The sequence below is a fragment of the Equus przewalskii genome, chromosome 4 (assembly GCF_037783145.1).
Source record: "Equus przewalskii isolate Varuska chromosome 4, EquPr2, whole genome shotgun sequence".
Classification (NCBI taxonomy): Eukaryota; Metazoa; Chordata; class Mammalia; order Perissodactyla; family Equidae; genus Equus; species Equus przewalskii.
Window position 1 is genome coordinate 39,597,271 of NC_091834.1, and position 21,997 is coordinate 39,619,267.

General features: G+C 41.4%; 1 protein-coding gene across 2 annotated transcripts in view; it reads right to left on the reverse strand.

Annotated features, from left to right (window-relative positions):
- SLC25A13 (solute carrier family 25 member 13) overlaps positions 1 to 21,997 on the reverse strand; it is a 195,349-nt gene that overhangs the window by 59,850 nt on the left and 113,502 nt on the right. The window contains exons 6-11 of one of the 2 annotated variants that reach the window (XM_070615671.1): positions 19,661 to 19,807; positions 17,668 to 17,806; positions 16,803 to 16,896; positions 16,510 to 16,594; positions 12,715 to 12,799; positions 12,062 to 12,220 (exon numbers count right to left, since the gene is read on the reverse strand). In XM_070615671.1, the coding sequence (XP_070471772.1) occupies positions 12,062 to 12,220; positions 12,715 to 12,799; positions 16,510 to 16,594; positions 16,803 to 16,896; positions 17,668 to 17,806; positions 19,661 to 19,807 (709 nt within the window). The remainder of the gene's footprint in view (positions 1 to 12,061; positions 12,221 to 12,714; positions 12,800 to 16,509; positions 16,595 to 16,802; positions 16,897 to 17,667; positions 17,807 to 19,660; positions 19,808 to 21,997) is intronic. The other variant, XM_070615672.1, reaches the window with a different exon arrangement.

Sequence of the window (21,997 nt, forward strand, 5' to 3'; positions counted from 1 at the left end):
TCAACTTTTAAAAGACCACTCCAACTGCTGCGTGGAAAATAGACAGGACATACTGATTTTGTGTGTGTGTCTGTGTGTATTGGGAGAGGAGACAAAGAGAAAGAAAAATGGGTTTGACTGCTGTTGCTGGATTTTTAGCATGAACACCTGGGTAGAGACAAGGACGCCTGTGGAGAGTAAGAGGTATGGGTGGAAAGCAAGGGGCTCTGTTTTGGACATGTTAGGTTAAGTGGGAATTAAGAATCAGAGCACAAGGGGCAGGTGTGGCCTTTGAGAGGAAGGGTCACTTCCAGGAAAGGCAGTCACAGCAGTATTGGGCCTACATTTCTGAACCAAAAAATGGTATCATTTTCATTTGTTCTTTCTAAGAAAATAAAAGCCTTTTCTTGGAAACACACAGTAAGCTCACCCCAAGAATCAGAATATATTGTTCCCTGTGTCATACTGCTGTCCTTGAGAGGGGCTTCACGGTGTCATCCTTTGTCAGTAAGTACAATTTTCTAATTCATCTATAGAAAAAGGTCCACTTGCAGCCTCTCCTGAGAGACCAGCCCTGTCTGTACCGTGTTCCTAAAGGAGCAGCTTGCAACCAAAAGTCACTAGCTTGAGGTCTGTACATATCCAACCTGCAGATGTGTTTTACTCAATAGCCTGCAGATGTGTTTTACTGAATAATTTGAACTTATTGTAAAGATAGATAGATAGATAGATTGATCTGACAGCCCTGGGCCTCTTTCTGACATCACAGCAATCTGCTCCAGTTGGACGGGGCTCTGCCCTTTAGACAGGACCTAAGCATCAATTCACCAAGGTCCCCACCATGGCCTAATGCTGACATGGCAATGAGGACAAGTGTCAGTTGTCATGCATCGTTTTTATTGCTCTGCTGATATCCTCACCATAGAGGAAATGTTTCTGTGTGCTGTGCCTCTACAGAAAGGGAAAACTAAATAGACCATGACAGTTTCGTGTTTCAGGAAAAATGGCAGAAAACTCATTTCACTGTGGAACTAAGTGATGAGGATGCTGATGCCAAGGAAAATTTTCTTAAAAAACATCTAACATACGGTTTATTATGTGTCAGGCACCATTTTAAGCACTTTACTAACTCACTAACCCTCATAACCACCCTGCAGAGAGGAAACTGAGGCATACAGAGATTAAGTAATTTGTTTTGAGTTATCCAGCTGATAAATGGTGAGATTGGGATCCAAACCTAAGCCCTCCGGCTTAAGAGTCTATGCCTTTAGACAACACTCAACTCTGTCCCGTGCCTAATATGCAAACGTGCATCTGCCTCTCACATCCGGCCTATTTGTTCACGTCGATATCCTGCCTGGATGCTATAAACATTTGAATTTGCAATGTCTTCTCTAGACAACCATATTTTTGAGCCCCTGGGCCACAGCTGACTGGACAAGGGGAAGACACCCAAAAGACATGCAGCCAGTGAGTTCAGCAACCTGGGCCCTATGACCTGGTACCAAAAGCAGAGCAAGCCAGTCAGGATCCTTCTCCCAAGAGCATGACAGAGTCCTCAGAGGTGAGGAGCAAGTTAGCACAGAGCCACAAACTGAGAAGATACCCTGTGGAATGGGGAAAGCAGCCAGCTGAAGCCATGTATGTGCTAACGCCATGAGGAAGCAGAAACCACAAAGAAGAAAAGGAAGTGGGTTGGCGGAGAGAAGAGAATGTGGAGCAAATGGACACCAAAGAGAGAGAACACACAGCCCATGAAAGATGCAGGGGTGGGAGAGCCAGCCTTGACCATACTCCAGTCCCTGCTGAGGCCAGGTTCTGGTGAAACCCCAACCTGGGATCCTTCTGAGATCTCTGCCTTCTCTCTCTCTCACATGAACTCTCATCAAAAGCTCCCCTATGTGAGTAGGGCTATGCTCTTTATAATCTAAACGAACCAAAGTGGCACAGAAAACCTGGCTATGGAGTCATCTGGGCAAAGCAAGTGCTCTTATACAAAATAAGCACTCTCTCCTCCCATACTAGACTCACTTATTAATCTTATATCATATAACATGAGATAATATGGTATCTGTAATATGAGAAGAAAGGCTTTATTTTTACTTTATGAAAGTACATTAATTTCTACTAGTAAAATGCAGGGCTAAGCTGTTTAAACTACATCTTAACATTTACAACATTTCATTTTATTCTCTGCATTCAGGTCAAGTACCAAAATGTTTAGCTACATATTTACTCGCTAGATGTATTTTTCTCATCATTAAATTGTAGACCAAAACCATGGATGGGCTGAAAGCACTGTGATTTAAATGATGATCTCTTGTCTCTGTAACTACCCTGTGACAGTCTTCTAAAATGACTAATAAAAAACAGCCCACGGAGCCAAATGACTACAGCATTAGATACAATCACTTCAGCCAGCCTTTTAAGCTATTGAGTTTTGTCTTTCTCACTATAAATTTAGTAATGCACTGTGAACAGCAAAAAACGAAAGAGAGAACCCTGTATTTAAGACTAAATATAGGGCAGCAAATATTTATTTGTTCCGCAAACATTTATCAAATGCCTTCTGTGTGCCTGGTACTGGAAGGAACGGGGAAGAATACAATAAGATCTGTGCCATCCCTTGGAGAAATTCTCGGTTTACCAGAAAAGGGAAACCTAGGTGTCTCCGTGTGCCAGAGGGGACAAATCACCTAAGAATAGAGTGGTGAGCGCCTCAGCCCAGGGATATCAAAGTACTTCGGGACCACAGTGGAGAGAGCTAGTTATTCTGCCTGCAGGAAGGAGGACAGCATCAAAGAGGACATGCTTGACCTGGACCTTTAAGAATAAGCAGAGGTTCAGTGGAGAGAAGAGACATGAGTAGAACAGAGGGCAAGGTGGTCCAGGCAGAGGGCACAGTACGTGAAAAGGCACCAAAACCTCAAGATCATGGCACTTTCAGGGTCAGGGCAAGATCACTGGAGGCTGTGGTTAGATCACAGACCTTGTAATAAATAACAGTAGTGTGATAATGACAACAGCCCATATTTGGGGGCATTTACCACACGCCAGGCACTACTCTATGTGCTTTATGTGAATCAACACATTTAATCCACGCAACAAGTCAACAATTCGGTGCATGTTACTTTTATCCCCATGAACAGATGAAGAAACTGAGGCAGGCTTCAAGGAGCCTGCCTAAGGTCACTCAGCTGTTAGATGGGGCAGTAGGTTCAACGCAGGCAGGCTGGCTCGGGGGTGCTCTCACCTGGTGCCCTGCACTGCTTCTCTCCCAGGCCGCACTAAGGAGCTTGGACCAAATTCTGTAGATGCACAGTGTGGCTTTTAAAGTACAGAGTAAAGTTCATAAAGGAAAAAGTTCCAGAGGCAGGTGAAGGACAGATGGTATGAGCAGAGACCCAAGGCAAGGAGAGTAATTAGGAGGTCAAAGTAACACAATCGAAGGCCCCAAGTTTCACTCTATTAAATGAATAACTTCAACTCACTAAGAATAAAACCGAAGTACAAATCCATTCCTAAGACCTGGGCCAGATGTCGGCCCTGAGGGAGGTCCTGGATAAGTACCATTCTTGCGGTGACTACCCTGGCCAAACAGGGAAACAAAGGTGGCTGTGGACTACCGTCACAGATGCAGGCCTTGACACCATTAGTCCTGGGTAAATATCCTTTGGGAGGTCTGATGCTCTGCGGGACAATGAAAAGTCACAGAGGAGGGAATTTCAATCACCCTCCTGGTTCCTTGACTTCAGAGAGAGGAGGGGTAACATGGCTCAGTAATGCCTAAAACAGCCAGGCTCGTTAAGGCCCTTCAACACGATCACACTGAAGTTTAAAGGACACGTGTGTTTGACATCTGGGTAACTCAGCAGAAAAACTAGGCTTCTAATACAAGATGCATCTGTTGAATTCTGGAAATTCATTGTACCATTAGAAACAGAGAATGGATGTGTGTGTTGTTTCTAACTTGTCAAAACAGCAGTCTATTTTCCAACTGCCTCAAATGAAATTTATTAGTGTGGTTAGTTTTCTAATCTTCTCATTTTAGTTCGGCTCCATCAGCACATATGGCAATGCTTCCTTGGCAAACTTTACCAGAAGGCTGCTAATGCGAGAAAAGATTTACAGGGTACAATATTAATATAGTATTTTGTCTTCAAATTTCATAGGGTTGAGATATAAATCACACTATCCCCTCTGATTCCAGTCCCTTTGCAACCCAGTGAGAACAGAGCTAGAGGTGTGGGAACTGAGCCCACATCAGGAACCTCCAACTTAAGCTTCATATGGGACCCCAAAAGGAGGTTCCTGTGAGTATGTGCTAGATCAGAGGATTACTATGCTATTCTTTACTTAAAAACTTTTCAGAAATTCTAGAATCTCAGAGTTGGAAGGGACTACACAAAACTCATTAATAATGCTGCCCTAATTAAAACTACTTAGGGGCCGGCCCCGTGGCCAAGTGGTTGAGTTCACGCGCTCTGCTTTGGTGGCCCAGGGTTTCGTTGGTTCGAGTCCTGGGCGCGGACATGGCACCACTCGTCAGGCCATGCTGAGGTGGTGTCCTGCATGCCACAAGTGGAGGGACTCACAACTAAGAATATACAACTATGTATTGGGTGGTTTTGGGGAGAAAAAGGAAATAAATAAAATCCTTAAAAAAAAAAAAACTATTTATTTCAATGGCATGGCAGCAAAATGAAGGGCTTGGCACATGGCCTTTAGAGGTAGACAGACCTGGGCTGGAACCCCACGTCTGCACCTCTTCCATGCTAAGTGACCTTGGGTACATTATTCTTTGAACGCCAGGTTCCTTACTGGTAAGCCAAGGATGCTAATTATGACTCACTAGTTTATTATGATAATTATATGAATACATGTACACAAAGAGCCAGACACTGTTCACAACCTATATTATGTATTCAAAAAAATGTGATGTTTCTTTCTACCTGACTCTTCAAGGCATATCCTTGATTCTCTTCTTGCTTACAAGAAGCAGTTCAGCCTGAATAATGTTCAAGCCCAGAGTTAGCTAACTAGTATAAGGCTGTTCCCATGGCTTTATGCCCATCCTTAGAACAGCAGTGAGGGCACATACGGTCTGACAGTGTCTAGTGGCCCCGCCCACTTTAGGCAAAGACAAGGGAGTAGTACAGACATAACAATACATCTTCAACTACATGTTTTGTTTTGTTTCTTTCCCTGAGGAAGATTTGCCCTGAGCTAACATCTGCTGCCAATCTTCCTCTTTTTTTTGCTTGAGGAAGATTCACCCTGAGCTAACATCCATGCCAATCTTCCTTATTTTGTATGTGGGTTGCTGCCACAGCATGACTGCTGACAAGTGGTGTAGATCCATGCCCAGGAACTGAACCCAGGTTGCCAAAGTGGAGTGCACTGAACTTAACCACTAGGCCATGGGGCTGGCCCCTCAACTACATTTTTACTGTAGTTAAGAACTTTAATTTAGTTAAGAACTTAAACATTTCTCAACCTCTGATGATAAGCAACTTTTTACAACATAATTTCTACTGAGTGGCAGGAGAGCCAGGTGATTAAGGGCATGGAGTCTGGAGCCAGGCTGGTCCAGAATTTGCATTCAGAATGTTATTTATTAGCTGTGTAATGGGCAAGTTATCCAATCTCTTTGTACCTTAGTTTCCACATCTGTAAAATGGGGATAAACACAGTACCATCTTCATGGGGTAGTTTTGAAGATGAAATGAGTTAATATACATAAAGCCCTTAGAACAGGGCCAAGCACACAGTAAGTACCACAGAAGTGGTTTTGGTTGGTTGTTTTTATCTTTATCAACATCACCATCATCATCACTATCCTCCTCTTCTTCCTTCATGGAAACTGGAATCTAGAGAGGGTAAGCAGCTTGTTCCAAGTCAGTAACTGCCTGGTGACCATGCAGTGGCACTCAGAGTCGAATTCAGGTCCCCACTATTTTCAATCACAGCTCCAGAACCCCTAACACTCAGCTCTTCCCTGTTCACTCTAGTGGACTTACGGCTCCAGCTTCTTTCTCTGCTCTACAAAGGCATTTCTTCTGGCCCAGACTGTTCTGAAACTTTTTTCTGGGCCCCGCTCACACTGGGCTGTCACCCTGTACTGACTGGCCCTTTCACACAACAAAAGGAGGGTGGCTACGTGACAGGCATCCACATCAGGCCTCCATCTCTTCCTCTCCAGCTCCTGAATGTTAGGTTCTTTAAACACTGGAAGCACCGAACAGCAGAGCCAAGTTGTAGGTTACGGCCTGGTGAATGAGTAAGTCAGGGAATAACTTGGGAATGGGGTTCAGGGAAAGCCAGTGGGGTCAGGAGCCAGGGTGACGTCCATGGACAACAGTAACCACATGTAGCAGGTGTCCCAAAAGACCACGCTGGACGAGACAACAGGAGCATAGATGTTGAGGGGCCACAATAAGGAAGAACCTCCACAACTAAGGCAGCGTTTCAAGCTCAGGTCAGACAAAAGCAAGTTCAAGAGTGCCCAGCCCAGCCCTGAGAAAGGTAGCTCAGAGCACATAAAATGGGGTAGAAGACACGCAGGGCAGAGACAAGCAGCAGAATTTTGTACAGGAAATTAATGCCTAAGAGACCCCTACTGCTATAGCTAAAGCCCCCTCCAGCACTTTTTTTGTGTTATCTAGTTTCAACCCAGAGGCAACCCCTCCGATGTTAAATTCTTACCCTCCTGACCTCACCATTGAGGCCACTACACTTGCCCCTATCTTCCCAGAGAACCTTCCTTGCTTTCAACATCAGATTAACCTTCATTCTGGAGCTATCAGCACTCTGCGCCCCTGTCCCACAGCTTTTATTCCTGCTCCTATTTCCATGGCCTTCTCTCTTCACTTGCTCAAGCATTCTTCCCTCCCTCCTCCCCTCCCATTTGTCTGTCGGCTTTTGACTCATATTGCCCCCAGGCATAAGGCATTTCCACCCTCCCAACTACACTATCCCCTTTCACAATCCTCATTACAATCCAGTTCTCTACCAGCTCTTGGGGTGCTATCCCAAGGGACTATACAGAGGAGCTGGGGAAATGGCAGGGGCAGGGGGCAATGGCAGATATTAAGATTTAGACGCTTGTTTATCTGGGTTAAATGTTTTACTCAAAATGTTAAGAACCATCTGCTATCTTAGCTATGGCTCAGGATTCCTTTGGGAGACTGAGTGTTACAGTAAGTGAATGATACTGATCATGGTCTAGAAAAAACTTGAGTTCCTTTGACTCTTCCTCTATGTTGGGGCTTTCCAGAAGTGAAGATCATTGGGAAGATGGATTATATCCACCCCTTTAGTTGTTCACTCTGGTATATGGCAACTTTCAGGGTTCCAGTTATCTTTTCTTGTATCTAAACTATTTCCTTGCTGCTGAGGTTTAATCTATTTCCCTTGTTTCAGTCTCAGCAATGACAGTAGCTCGTTATAAATCATCCTTCTTGAGGCCTGGAACTAATTTGTTTATTAATATTCTCTTCTCCAGGCTACGTCTAGTTTCACCTTTTTGTCATCTTTCCCAACTTTCCAAGCTCATCACTGCTCTCATCTGGCCCCCTCAGGCCTCTGATAACACCCCACCCACCTTAGCTGAAGTTTGTGTTACCTTAGTCTCCTATTTTAATGCCCTGTGCTCAGTACAGTTGGCTCACTGTAGATTTCTGGAGATTCAATTACCCAGCTCATGAACTGTTCAAGTCTTTCATTCATTTTTATTTGGTCTCCTATAACCAAATATCTGCCTTTTGATCTTTTCACAGCTTAATACCATAAGTGAAATTGGCCAAGAAAATAAGACTCAAACCCATCCATTTGCACTTATTAGATGTTTTGGTAGACGAGGATGGACACCCATGACTCAGCGAAGTTCATTGCGGTTTGCTCCAAGATGTGTGTTCTTAAGCTATGCAAAACAGAGTTGTAGGAACTCCTATCATCTTATTTTGGTGCTAGGATTTTTAAATTTATTTTTAGCCACAAGAGGAATCTCACTGGGCATCCATGTAACTTGGATACTCTCTTATATAGAACCATTAACCACAAGAAGAGACCTAGCTTAAACTAGCTGTCTGACAAAACTTCCTTCTAGAATGCAAACATATCAATAACTTCTGGAGATATCACCACAATATCCTCTAGATGTCACCTTGAGAACATTCCAGGATGGAAGATAACTGCTTTTGCACCACACAGACAACTTGAAACAGATACATTTAAAACTTTGCAAGCCTGGATCAATGCACTGATTAAAAAAGTTTTCTGGCAATTACCTAAAAGATTAAGTTGTGTTCCAAATTAAGTTTAATTCATAAAATGATCTAATTTCTCTTTCTGGCAGATTTTCTTTATGGCTTTTCCCATCGGCAGAAACAAAAACAAAAACCTTTCTTTAAGAAGTCTTTCTCATGGATCCTAATTCCTCCTGAATCCATCTTTCTCCCCAACATCCTCCCCAAATTATTTTCCCATTTCTAAGACTGCTCATCTCATTACTTGAAGCATTTGAGGGAGGAGAGAGTAGCAAAGTTTGAAGGCAGAAATCAGTTATTCCCGTAACATTAAGAGCATTTAAGTATGGATGATTACCCAATCAATTGTTTCTCTTTAATAGCCAAGTCTATAGCAGGCCAATAACTGACTTATTTGGTCATGCGATTCATGCAAACCAAATAAGCTGTCAGGTAATTCATTAAGGATTTTAAACACCTGAGTTGTCTCCAAACATCAATCTGGAGACAGGGGAGAAACAGACGAAGATTTTTTTACAGGGACTTCAGGGAGATCTGGATTATCTTGGTGTTATTTCAACCGGGGTTGTGATTTTCAAAAATTACAGAAAAACCTAGGAAAAGCAATCATTTTCTTGCAAAGAAAGCAGTCTGTATTATAGAGAAGGTTTGCAGAGTCAGTCTCATAGGATTTCTAACAACCAAAACTTACCCCCAAAATGAGAGACTCCCGAGACAAAGAAACAGAGTAAGACCTAACCAACTCACAATACCAAAGTGACTTGTGGCTGTCCGAGGCACAGGACTCGACGTCCACGGAAGACACGCGCTAACAATCCCACAGCGGTGGTATCAGTCTCCTCTGGACTACAGGGCAGTGACTCAAACCTGCTCCCTGACTACGACTGGGTAACCGCCAGAACTGCGTGCAGATGCTGGCACGTACCAGAGAAAAGAAAAAGCGATGGAGTGTTGAAAGTGTTCTTTAAAAATAACTTTCATTTTAGCAGTTCTACGAGGAATTACTTCTAAACACAAAAACAGCTTCCCTTTAGAGATCTGTATTCTTGTCACAAAAAGAAAAGCAGAGAGATGATTATTAACCTTATAATAAGGATACATGCTGTAAGCAACTTTTTTCAGGGCCAACTGCCAACTTTTTTCCAAAATATGCATAAAGATAATTTTAAAATAGGGGAGAGAACTTACTTATACAACATTTCCAAATTACACTATTCAGGAAATATTAGCAATTATATATGTCTTGATGCGGAAAAATTACATGTTAAGCAAAATTCCATAATAGGAAAAAATATGCTCAATATTTCAAAACATGTTTATAAATTAGAGATGTACACTGACATCTTCTCAAATACTGCCAGGTGAAGCATTAACAGTAGCAATTCTAAATTCTCAGAATTGAAATTTAAGTTTTCCCCGGGAATAATAAAATTTTTAAACAATAAAATTACATTTAATGAGAAATTTATAGTCAAAGAATCATGCATATCTTGACTTTGTATACAAAGGTTAGAATACTGATTCTTAGAAATACTTCAGGTTTTTTTTGTTTCTATTATAGTTTTTTGCTAGTAATAATGGTTTCCCATTTCATCTGATCTGTCTTACCCAATGATAAGCATTTACAAGTACGCAGTTATATACAATTATTAATTAATGACTTTGTGCAAGGCACTAAAGGGAATTAATTGGTCCCCAACCAATTAATAGAAATAAGTCATCTACGAAATTAGACTATAAACCATTTTTTTAAAAACGTGAACTGCCAATCATCTCTTTGCTCTCAAGATCCAAATTACAGAATGGAACTAAACAAAGTCTTACAGTAGATCTTCTGTTTTAAAATCGTCTACTAGAAAAGAGAAGAAATCAGGGAGAAATGAACACAGGTGACTCCCAGAACTGATCTTATATTCACACCCTACTTATCCTCTCACTGAGGACCCCTGAGGGTTAAGGCATTCAAAACAGGTTAGATAAATGGCTATTTCTAAACCAGAAAAAGGGTGAGGAGCCGCCTCTTTGGGGTTCAGAGTGAGCCTCCATTTCTCTCTAATAGGCCGGCACACTCCCCTTCCCTGAGGGGCTAACACCGGCCCCTTCCATCTCACAGAGGTAATAACTAAAGCAGCAAGAGGTCTGTGGGGTGGCGCATGCCAGCGCAGCCCTCAGCACTCAGGTGTGCTTTAAGCTGTTCTGTCCATGGGGTCAAAAGGACAGGTCAAGGAAAGAAATCCAGATGCAACCAAGAAGCAGGACCTGCTGGGTGTGGTCAAAGAGGAAAGAGAAGGGATTCCAGATTAAAACAAACTGGGTCAACACAAGCACATTAAAGACATTCAGCAGGACAAAAAAAGAAGAAAAAAATTTCTCACAATTCTAAGGGCATCCATGGCATTTAATTCAATACCAAAGGAAGCCCCTAACAGCAGTTTGTGAAGCAACGCCAAGGCTCAGACGTGTGTCCAACTTGAGGTTCAAAGCTCTCCCTGCAGAAAACAACCTGCGAGAACGGGGAAGGTGGTAGCCTTTGCCTGAATCACTGCAAAGCAGGAACGGTGACATTAACCTTGTAGTAGAGGGAGACATTTCATTTGCAAGGCTTGCTGTCACCAGGAGGGAAAAGTATTTCAAATGGAAGGCAGTGACCCTTGAAGGGTCATCATCAATCACCTGGGGTCAAAGACCTTCCCAATTGTAAGACGAGGTAGGGGGTGAGGGAAAGAGGGCAGAAAAAGATCAAAAGACCTTTGATGGGCGTTATCTACCTACACAATAGAACCTGCAAAATGGAACTTCTCTGGAGTTTGAAAGCTCCCAGTTTCTAAGGTGAGAGATTTCAAGAGGGGTCTTTGTTTTTCTTAACTTGGGTGCTTAAGGTAAAGACTAGAGTCAGCAGATGGCAGAAGAGGCCCAGAGGCACAGGTCCCCATGGCTGCCACTTCCAAGGTCTGTCGCCACCGAGTACGAAAGATTAATTTCTTCTTCTAGAGCAAGTACTAGTCGGAGCGGGGAAGGAAGATCCTGCCAGTTTTGCGGTTGCCAAATGGTAATGTGGCTCAGCTTCAACTGCCTTGAGATACTGTGTTTTCCTGGATGCAAATAAACTTACTTCTTTTCCCTTCGTAGAAGGCAATCACAAAGAGAGGGCTGGGAAGCAAAGTCCTGCCTCTTTAGGCCAATGCAGTGGAAAAGCAGGCAGGGTCTTGGGATCCTTTCTATCAGTGATGACATATTTTGCTACTGTTCTCGTTGCTTAATGAAACTTAGACGATGAAAGAAGCAGCAGGGCACAGAAGGACTGCCTGGCTAGAGTGGTGTGTCAATCAGCTCCACTGGGCACAGAGTCCGAGGAAAGGAAGGGGCACCCTGAACTCAAAAAGAGACAGTAGAGGAGAGCTCTCCTGAATCCTCAGTTACCCGTTTGATAGACTTTTTCCTGGTATATTCAAGGACGATCAATCCCCCAGGGGCTCTCTGTCCTGTCCCCAGGATGCTTGCCTCTATTAGCTGGTGATTGAAGTTGTTTCAAGAACATAAACAATACGAGCTTTTTAAAAACTCACTGAACACATTTATAAAAATAATTTTAAGAAACAAAACGTACGACAGAGCAATACAAAAGGCTTTCAGATTACGTGCTGTTCTGATTAGCCATGCCCTAGAAGCCTCCAGCCTACTTCCATTAGCATGGATAATTGAGAATCTGCTGCATTTCCATTTTAACGCAGTCTCTCTAACACATTTCAGGCATTCGGATGGAAAAACCTTTGAGTATTATTTCACCTTACATGAATTTAGCACATGGCACTAACCTCTATACAGTCCAAAGAAGCCTTCATAGCGTAGCACTTTCTTAAAACAGTCAAAGCTGTTTTTATACATAAGTTCTCCCACAAACGAGCCAGTTGATCGTTGGTTCTGCATGCGAGTTTTTACAAGATCAATAGGATACACGGCAGTAGCTCCGACAGCTAAAATCAAATAATACCAATATTTCAGAAGGAATTAAGGTCAGTTGGAGGAAAGGGGAAGCTTGTGAAAGTCAGAGAAGACTGATAAAAGGAGAGAAACAAATTTTGCATGGGCAGATTTTAAAACTGCACTAACTTTCTATACTCTTAATAAACAACTGTGGATGTTCATTCAAGTGTCTCCTTATAAAAGCACATCGTAGACAGTTCAAATTTAAAGAAGCACATCACTACAGCCTAACCTCATTACTAACCTGTCTTTAGAAAGCCGATCTGCAGATAAGCAAGAGAAAAAAAGCCATTCCCTCGTCCCTGGTCACATGCAGGGATGGGGAAGAAGTTCCCTTTGCTCTTGTCCCATCTCAGGTACAGACTAGTAACTGGCTTGGGGAAGACCAGAGAAGGCTTTGCCCTTTAATATTTCTAGGTGGAAAATCAGAGAAAAAATAAGAGGAACAAGAAAAATAAAAAGTTTGCATTCATCCGTGACTAACCTCCAGCAACAGAACCCAGACCAAACCTGTAGGCCGACTCTGCGACTTGTAGGAGAACTGGTCGAGATGAATTGACTGAGGACTTCTTTGCAAGCACAGCAATTGGAGAGCGGGAAGACAGGAGGTAGAAAGGATAGAACAAACAAGAGCACAAATTATTTTTAAAAATTACCCCTGGGTTCTAAATTCACGATACAACTAAAATGTCAAACAGGAAGGTAGGGCTAGATTCTCTAAGTTCTTAATACTGAAAAGTTATTACTGCTGTTAATGCTTAAAATCAAATTTAACAGAATGAAAGGCATTATGTACCCCCCAAAAATGTTATGAACCTATTTTCAAATGTTCAATTCTCATTAGTCACCGAAGAGATACAAATTTAAAAACATTAATGAGAGATCATTCTTCATCAATCAAATTGGCAGGTTTTGGGGTTTGTTTCTTTGTTTGCTTTTAATGGCAATACTCAGCCTGGCAAGAGTTGATGAAAACAGGGCTTCTCAAAACTGCCATTTAATCAAGTATAAACTGAAGGGAAACTTGGTAATATATACCCAAACCCTTAAAATGTATATGACCTTTGACCTTGCAATTCTACTTGTAAAACGTTAGGGTAGAAAATAATCATGTACGGAAACAAGGATCAAGCTACAAGAATGTTAAAAGAAAAAAAATGGGGCTGGCCCCACGGCCAAGTGGTTAAGTTCACGCGTTCTCTTTCAGTGGCCTGGGGTTTCACCAGTTCGAACCCTGGGCGTGGACACAGCACTGCTCATCAGGCCATGCTGAGGCGGCGTCCCACATAGCACAACCAGAGGCACTCACAACTAGAGTATACAACTATATACCAGGGGGCTTTGGGGAGAAGAAGAAGAAAAAAAGATTGACGACAGATGGCAGCGCAGGTGCCAATCTTTAAAAAAAAAAGAATGTTAAAAAAGATACTGTAAAAGAATATATGATATTAAGAAAAATGTTCATAAGGTATTATAAAGTGAAAACTGGTTAAAAATAATATGGCTGGGAGACAGGTATTCACGACACGATTCTACCTTTTTAAACATTTGAACTATTTCATGATAATCTTTTACAAACAATATTAAGGACTGTGTGCAATGTTATTTTTTAATACAATTATTTTTTTATGCATATAAAAATAATACTAACATGTTGGCTATCCTACCACCCAGAGACATTCAAAATATTTACAGTGGCCACAACTAGGTGGTTGTATTACAGGTGATGGTTACTTTCTTCTCTTTTTGTCTGTCTTTTCTAAATTCATAATTCAGGCCAGTCAGTTGTTATTTAATTGTTGTTCTTTTTTTTTTTTTTTGAGGAAGATTAGCCCTGAGCTAACATCTGCTGCCAATCCTCTTTTTGCTGAGGAAGACTGGCCCTGAGCTAACATCCATGCCCATCTTCCTCTACTTTCTATGTGGGACACCTACCACAGCATGGCTTTTGCCAAGCGCTGCCATGTCTACACCCGGGATCTGAACCGGCGAACCCCGAGCTGCTGAGAAGTAGAATGTGTGAACTTAACCGCTGTGCCACCAGGCCGGCCCTATTGTTTTCTTTTGACCTATTATCCTTACAGTGTTCTTGATGTCAGAACATTTCAGAGTATTGCATTTCTCTGTCTACATAAATAAAATAGTAATTTTATGTCACAGAGAGTTGTCAAATGAGGGTGGTATATAGTTATTGTTTAATAAATACCTGTTGAATGAATAAATACATTCAATAAAATTAGTTTTTTCAAAAGCCACAATAATTAAAATCCATGAACAATAAAAATAATTACCCACTCCAGCTATCAACCTACTAAATTTTAGTTGCTGTCAATGTAACACAATTCCAATACAACGAGATAATTTGGAAATTCCTTCAAAGTCATTTAACCGAAAATAGCTTTACATAGAAATAACGCATCTTTTAGAATGTAAAACATTTCTTCTGCAAATTCCATGGGGTGTTTTCAACTCTATCCCTGTATAGCTGGAAGTCAATAGTAACTTTATTTTGACAGATGCATCCATAAGACAGGCACTGTTTTATTTACATGGATATACATGCAATGCTTAGAGAGGTTCTGGAATCAAAATAATGAGTGAAAATACTATGAAAATAATGGTGGGCTGTGCCCTACCACTATCACTAATTCTTCATCTAAAAAACAAATAAATGAAATCCCAGACTTTTATTTAACTTTTCTGAAGCTAGAAATGTAGCATGCTCAAGAAATGAGACAAGAGAGATTCCTACTCTTGCACTCCTCTGTTGAGGATAACTGCTAGCACCGAGCCTGCCGGGTGGGTGACCTCCATTGCTTGAGTCTGTCAATGTTGTCAGGCCCAGTGGGGTTCATATAGTAAAGAATATTCCAGGCAAGGCCATTGTGAACTGCTCTAAACCTCTAAGCAGCAGCCAGTCACTTCCTGCTGTAAATCTCATCAATCTCATCTAACCCTTTCACGGCTGGTATCAACAAGCACCCATCATAAACTCTCAAAAGCTGCGGAGGGCATGAAGGAAAAATTGCGGGATACCACTGCCAGCTGGAGAACAGGAGGAATCTAAACAAAAACTTCTCTGCTTTTTCTTAATCCCCAAATTTCTACAATAGCTAGTACCACAGAGACGAAGAGATAATCATCTGGTAAGCAGTGTTTAAAAATCAAAGGGAGGGGAGAGCAATGTTGCTTCAACCTCTGCACGTGATTACACAATTCTCTCTCCCGCACTCGGGGAAATCAGCTTCCGCTTTTAACAGCAGCCAGCTGGTTTTCCAGAGGTGCCTAGTTAGGATTTACTGAGCACACACCCACCACTTCGAGTTACACCGTGCACACAAAACTCCCCACTGCATTGGGGTGGGAAAGCACTAAAGGGAGGGGGTCCTGGCTCGAGGCCTGCCAGTCCTAAAAATGTAGCCCGCATCAACCCATTGTGGTCAAACTGGCGTCTCTGTACAGACCCAGAGCTCCATGCCAAAAACTGTTAAGTCTCCCAGGATTCAGAGATGGCTTTGCCTTAAAGGAGGTATTTTTCTAAAACGATGCTCGTCTGTGAGTGGATTTACTTTACAAACATCATGTGAGCCCCACACAGGCCATGAAGGCTTTTATTCTCTAATCGTGATCTACAGAAAGTCGAGCAAGAGTTAAATGAGGAGGTCCCATGTCTTAAGTTTCTGACTCCCACAACTTCAAGAGATCGGTTTCTGTTAACCATAAAATAAAATTTAGCATTCCTCAAATTGTTTCCACATAACTTATGAATCCTTTCACAGAGAAAATAGGTCTAAAAGCCTTCAAACTATGACTCCAGACTAAACAAAATTATCTCATTTTGATATTCAGAAAAACGGAAGGCATGGCAGTTAGACAATGCACTGATGAAGTACCTCTCTGCGGAGCAAAGACGGCTTCCATTTGGCAATGCGCCGCTTCGCTGGGGACAGCGACACCAAAATAGGACGCCTTCCCCACATCTCTCACCATGAGATTTAGTGAAGAAGAAAAGCTCTTCTGCCTATTCATGGAGCATTAGGTTCCCAATATTTAGGAAATCATCCCATCTTCGAGAGAAATAAGCAAACACTAGTTATCTGTTAATCAGAACATCTCTAAGTAATTTCTCCTTTCAGCCTTTTGAAATTGTCTAGATCTTTGGTGCAAAGTGGAAAAATGGCAGGTCAGATACCAGTGCCAAAAAGGCAATTGCAAGTGAAAAGGGGTGGGGGGGGCCCACTCAAGAAACCCCAGGAAACACATTTGCTCCTGTGCCCACCTGCCTCTGGGCCTCAGCCAAGTTGAAAGGCAGAGTTCCCTCTTCCAGAGGAGCGATTCGTTCAATGTCTGCTAAGGTCATTCGTCTGGAGGGAAAACAAACACAAGCAATGACAAAATACAAATTTATTAAAATTTACATTATGGGACTTTAAAACGTTCCTTTTCTTGTTTCCCATATTTCAGTCGTCTTTAAATTGGCTTCTTTCTTTCTAGGTTTGCTTCCCTCCTCCCACTCCTACCTCCTAAACTTCTTTTATTAAGCTAATGAAGGAAAAAAAAAGGCCAACTTACCCCCGTGGCTCATATAAATCTGCTAACTGAAACAAGATGTCAACTTCCATGGGTGTAACCTGACCAAATTTCTGAGCTGCCAGAACAAACTCCTCTGTATGGAAAAAGAGTTAAAAGAGAAAGATTCAAGAAGGAATAGCCACTAAACGCAGCATTAACTCAAGGCACCGGAACAAGTGAACATCAGAAATTTCACTATCATCAGTCATAGAATTCAAGTCAAGACAAACAGGCTAAGAATTTTTGTAGTTCTTTCATTCATTAGGAAAGAGGGCGCAGCAGAGTTTCTCTGACACTGACTTTACAATCTTGGTGTCACCTGAGGGCTTTGAATAAATGACACAGGATCTTAATCAAATTGCAGGTCAGAGAAAACAAGGAAGCAGATATGAAACATCACATGCATAGGTTCCAGGAGGTTGCATTAGTGAAGCTGTGGAATTCCTAAGGGAATCCTCGGTTTAAAAAAAATCTCACTGAAATGCTGATGTCTTGCTCCAAAACTACAGATCAACACACACTGTCACCAGTATAAGTTTATGGAATTTCTCATGCATCTCTGAAGGCCATTTTAGAGGCTGCCAATTAAGCTCAGGTTCTAGTAAGATTTGAAAATATTTACGAAACTTTACATGGTTCCCTCATTCAAAGACTATCTTTGGTTTATTTAAAACTTGCCAAAGATTGCTTTGTTTGCTTTTGTTTGTCTGATCAAAGGATGGAGAACACACATGTACCATATGGTTAATGTGTGTCAGTGGGATAGAAAAACCTATAAAATAAACCCTTGGTTGCCTTCTTCATCCTAATAATAATAATACACCAAGATACTTGCAGGCAAGAATTCAGATTTATTCTCACTTACCCTTAGTCACCTCTACATCTTTCCTGTTGCCAGCCAGAGTGCTGTAGATCTTTCTAATGAGTTCCATGTTGTTAAGAAGCGAATTAAATCCATTAAAATAGGAGAAACTAACTTGATGGGACGTGGTACCTCCAGCAGCCTTAAGTAAGTTGAAAATAAGAAAGCAGAGAAGAAAAATGAACAAAGAATTTATAGAATGAAGAAGATTCAGAAGTACATATATAAAATGCTAGTTTTGGAAGTAATCAGGGAAGCGTGTATAAGAAATGGCCATAAGGATTTTTCTTTCACATTAAAAAAAAAAGCCATAAATGATTTTTAGAAGTAACTGCAACTAATCATGACCAGAACTTGTACTCTCCAAACAAGTCCTAGAAAACTAAATAAATACATGTGTAGGATTATAACAACAGGACCAGTAGTAATTTACCGAGTTCAAATTTCAATTGGAAATGTTTTATAAGTTTGTTTATTTCAACTAATGAGCAATTCTTAAAAGCTTAGACATGTAAAAGTATATTATACACATGCACACGTGTGTGCTTAAACATGCAAAACTATATTATACCAACACAAAACATGCTATGAAAAGTGGTCAATCTAACATTAATATCATGATTTGTCATGTTACTTATAAGTAGCAATAAATAATCATTTAAGTACAGACTTTACATTGGTGGGATTTCTGGCAAACAAGCATATTATGGTAAAATTATGAGATGTCATATGCTTTGATGGAGGTTAAGACCGGTCAGAATTCTGATAATCAGAATTTGTAAGAAACCATATTTCTTCACAGGGGCAAGGGAAACAGACAGCACGTCCATTATGAATGGAACTTCAATTTGAGGTTTCCAATTCTATCGTTCCCTAACAAGGCAAAATATTTTTATTAGGAAAGCACTTCTTTATAAGGTAACAACCATATAAATCTTCACTTAGTAATCATTTAAAATAGCTGACATGAGAGTTTAGAATGGAGAAGGGAAGGGGGGAACCAATAAACGGAGCTGGATTAACACAGTGCCAGAATGAGAAAGGCCTTGTCATAAGGCCATGTCTCCAAAAAGAGGCACCAGGAAGCAAAAAAAAAAAAAAAAAAAAACGAAAAATGACAAGCTACCCTGAGTTCCTGCCTATGGTAAGCATTGTGGGAAACTCAGATGATGGTGAAAATGCTCAAAAAGGCTTCTCCCTGGGATTAACAAGAGGAGAGTTATCATTGTTTAAGCGTCCCCAAATTTGAGAGATCATCAGAATTATCTAGGAAGCTTTAGAAACTAGGTTATAGGACCTCCCCACCTGTAGATGATGAATCGGTAGGCCTGGAAGAGACCTTAGGATCTGAATTTGTAATTATCATCCCTGGTGATTCTTATGGTCCATGATCAAGGCTTGGGAACCACCACCACAGAATGTTCCAGGACACTCTCTGGGACCTTGATGTGAAGAGAGTGGCTGCACAGCCACCAGGATGGAAGCTCTGTGACACAGAATAGTAGGGCTCCTCCTGTCACATGTGCCACTGTGGCCTCAACACACACGTTAAAAGAACAAGTGAATCTAAAGTTCAGGGTTCCCATTCTGCTGACTACTCAAACAAATATATCTGTAGGCATCAGTTTTTTAAAAAATTTTACCTTGGAGAATAGACAAAAGTGAAGATGAACATTCGACATACCTCAAAATATAAAGCAAAATTAGTATGTGATCATAAATTTCTTTTTCCTTTTTTTAAAAAAAAGAACCAGTTAATACATTTCTTTAAGATATTCCATATTATCCAGGTAACAAATTAACCTATCCACTAAAACTAGCCCAAACACACACTGTCTGTAAGTTTGGTCATATATATGATCACATTAAGAAAATGTTAGTGTTTTAAAGAGGAAAAAACTCTACATAATTTGTAAGAATTGTTCTTATAATCCCTTATTTACTGAGCTTACGCTAGGTAGAATAAACTACTTCATTAGAGCAAGTTACAACTTACAGCTACCAGACATTCTTCTACAAAAGGTGTCAAGACGTGGCGGCGGATGGTGACCATGATGTCTCTGAAGTCAATGGCTGTGACTTTTCCGGTCCTGGCATTGTCCCTTTGCACAAAGGCTTGCTTTGCATGCTCCAACTGTATTTCCTACAAAGAAAGAAGGTGAAATACTTAATTTATGTTTCTCAATCACTATAAATAACTTCTCAATTTCAAATTAGGGTGAAGAAATACAGATTATATCTTGATTTAACAGCTCCATCTGCTTGTTAAATAGCACCCACCTCAAGCTATTTTCTCTTTCCAAAGAGAGAACTTTGCTCAGACCAGTGAACATAAAGTGGAAAGTGCATTCCACCTTATATCTCCTACTCAAAGAAACCGAATCACTTCCATGCCCTGTTAGAGTCCAAGGACACAAAGAAAATAAAAACTGGAATGAAGTTTGGTAAGCTCAAAGATGTGGCCAAACCCAGCTTAGGTGATGCAGATGATCAAAGGAAAAACACCTACGGGGATATTAACCTCTCTCCACAGCGGAAAAATTCTTAATGGTAACCTGGTCCACAAACATGTGACATAACAACAGACTGAAAAGGGCGGTTCTCTTATGGAACATGCTACTCCTCTAACAGGGTTTCTTAGCCTTGACATTATTGCCATTTAGAGCAGGTTCTCCCTTTGTTATGCGAGGCTGTCCTGGGCATCCCTACCATCTCTCTTCCCATTAGATGCCAGTAGCTCCTTCAGCCCAAGGCCATTACAATAAAAAATGCCTCCAGAGAGGGCCATGTGTCCTAATTGAGGACCACTGCTTTAGAATTAGGAACTGGATGGTATGTGAGTCAGAAGTAGCTAAACCATGGCAGGACCAATGGATATTTGTTTTAATTCACATGGTCTAGAGGGGAAGCCCAATCTTAGACTTCTGTTGCTATTCCCAGGGGATAAGTGTACACACAAAAGAAAACACAGCCTCCTATCAAAACCCATCACATGCCATGAAGGAGAAGCACTCGTTCTGCAGAGAGCATTTTATTATCGTCCTCGGGCCACTCTGCCCATTTCCCAAATGGGCCTTGAGAGTGAGATCTAATCTCTACGGAATTAAAAAGCATCACTGATGTGGTTCTCAAGGACTTCAAATTATTCAAATAAAAATAAGTTTTTTCTTAACATTGGTGAGATACTAACTTATAGTTGAGTAAAAACATTTGTCCTTATGAAGTAGTGCAAACTAAACTATGGGAGAAATGACATGAGTTTGATAAGGCTTTAAAGCACTGCATCTCCCTTCTAGCCAGCCCTGGTGGTCTAGTGGTTAAGATTCGGCACTCTCATCTCCATGGACCTGATCATTTCCCGCTAAGGGAAACAGACCACCCGTCTGTCGGTTGTCACACTGTGGAGGCTGTGTGTTGCTGTGATGCTGAAAGCTATGCCACAGGTATGTCAAATACCAGCAGGGTCACCCATGGTAGACAGGTCTCAGCATAGCTTCTAGACTAAGATAGACTAGGAAGAAGGAACTGGCCACTTGCTTCTGAGAAACTGGCCATGAAAACCCTATGAATAGCCCTGGATCATTGTCTGATACAACGCCGGAAGATGAGAGGATGGCGCAAAAAAGACAAGCAGCGTTCTGCTCTGGTCTACACAGGGTCACTAGAATCGACGTTGACTCAATGGCACTAACAAACAAACTCTCCCTTCTCTTCCCCGAGAGAGGCAGGCAGATGAACGAAGACTGATAAAATATTAATGGTAATTAAAGGGTAATGGGGACATGGGGGTCATTATACTTTTCTACTTTTGTATAGTTTGAAAATGTCTACAATAAAAAATTTAAAAAGACAGTATAATAGAGAATCAGAGTTCCTATCCTACTCAAAAACCTCTTCTCAGTTACGGCATCTGCCAATTTGACCCAGCCAGTTCCTGCTGAAACTCTCTTCTGGGACCCTCATCTTTCTAGTGCCTCTTCCACTCACTCCTTAAATAGGAGGCATTTGTCAGACCTTTAGACTCAGGTCTTCTCACTCTACTCTCCTGGACAAAGACCTTCCCTCCCAAGGCCTCAAAGATTTCTTATAAGGCTTGACTCCCAGATCCGTTTTCTCTCACTCCTACCTGCTGGACCACAGAGAATATATCCACGTGGGTACCCTGTAAAGGCCAAAAAATCACACATTGCTGAACCCACTATTACATGTCCCCCATCCAGCCCTCAATCCTGGTGTCTCTCCTATGTCCAAAACAATTATTGGCATCTTGTTTCCTGGTTATCTAACATGGAAATCTGTCGCTTTCAATTCTCTAAGCTTCCTTTCCCCCAGA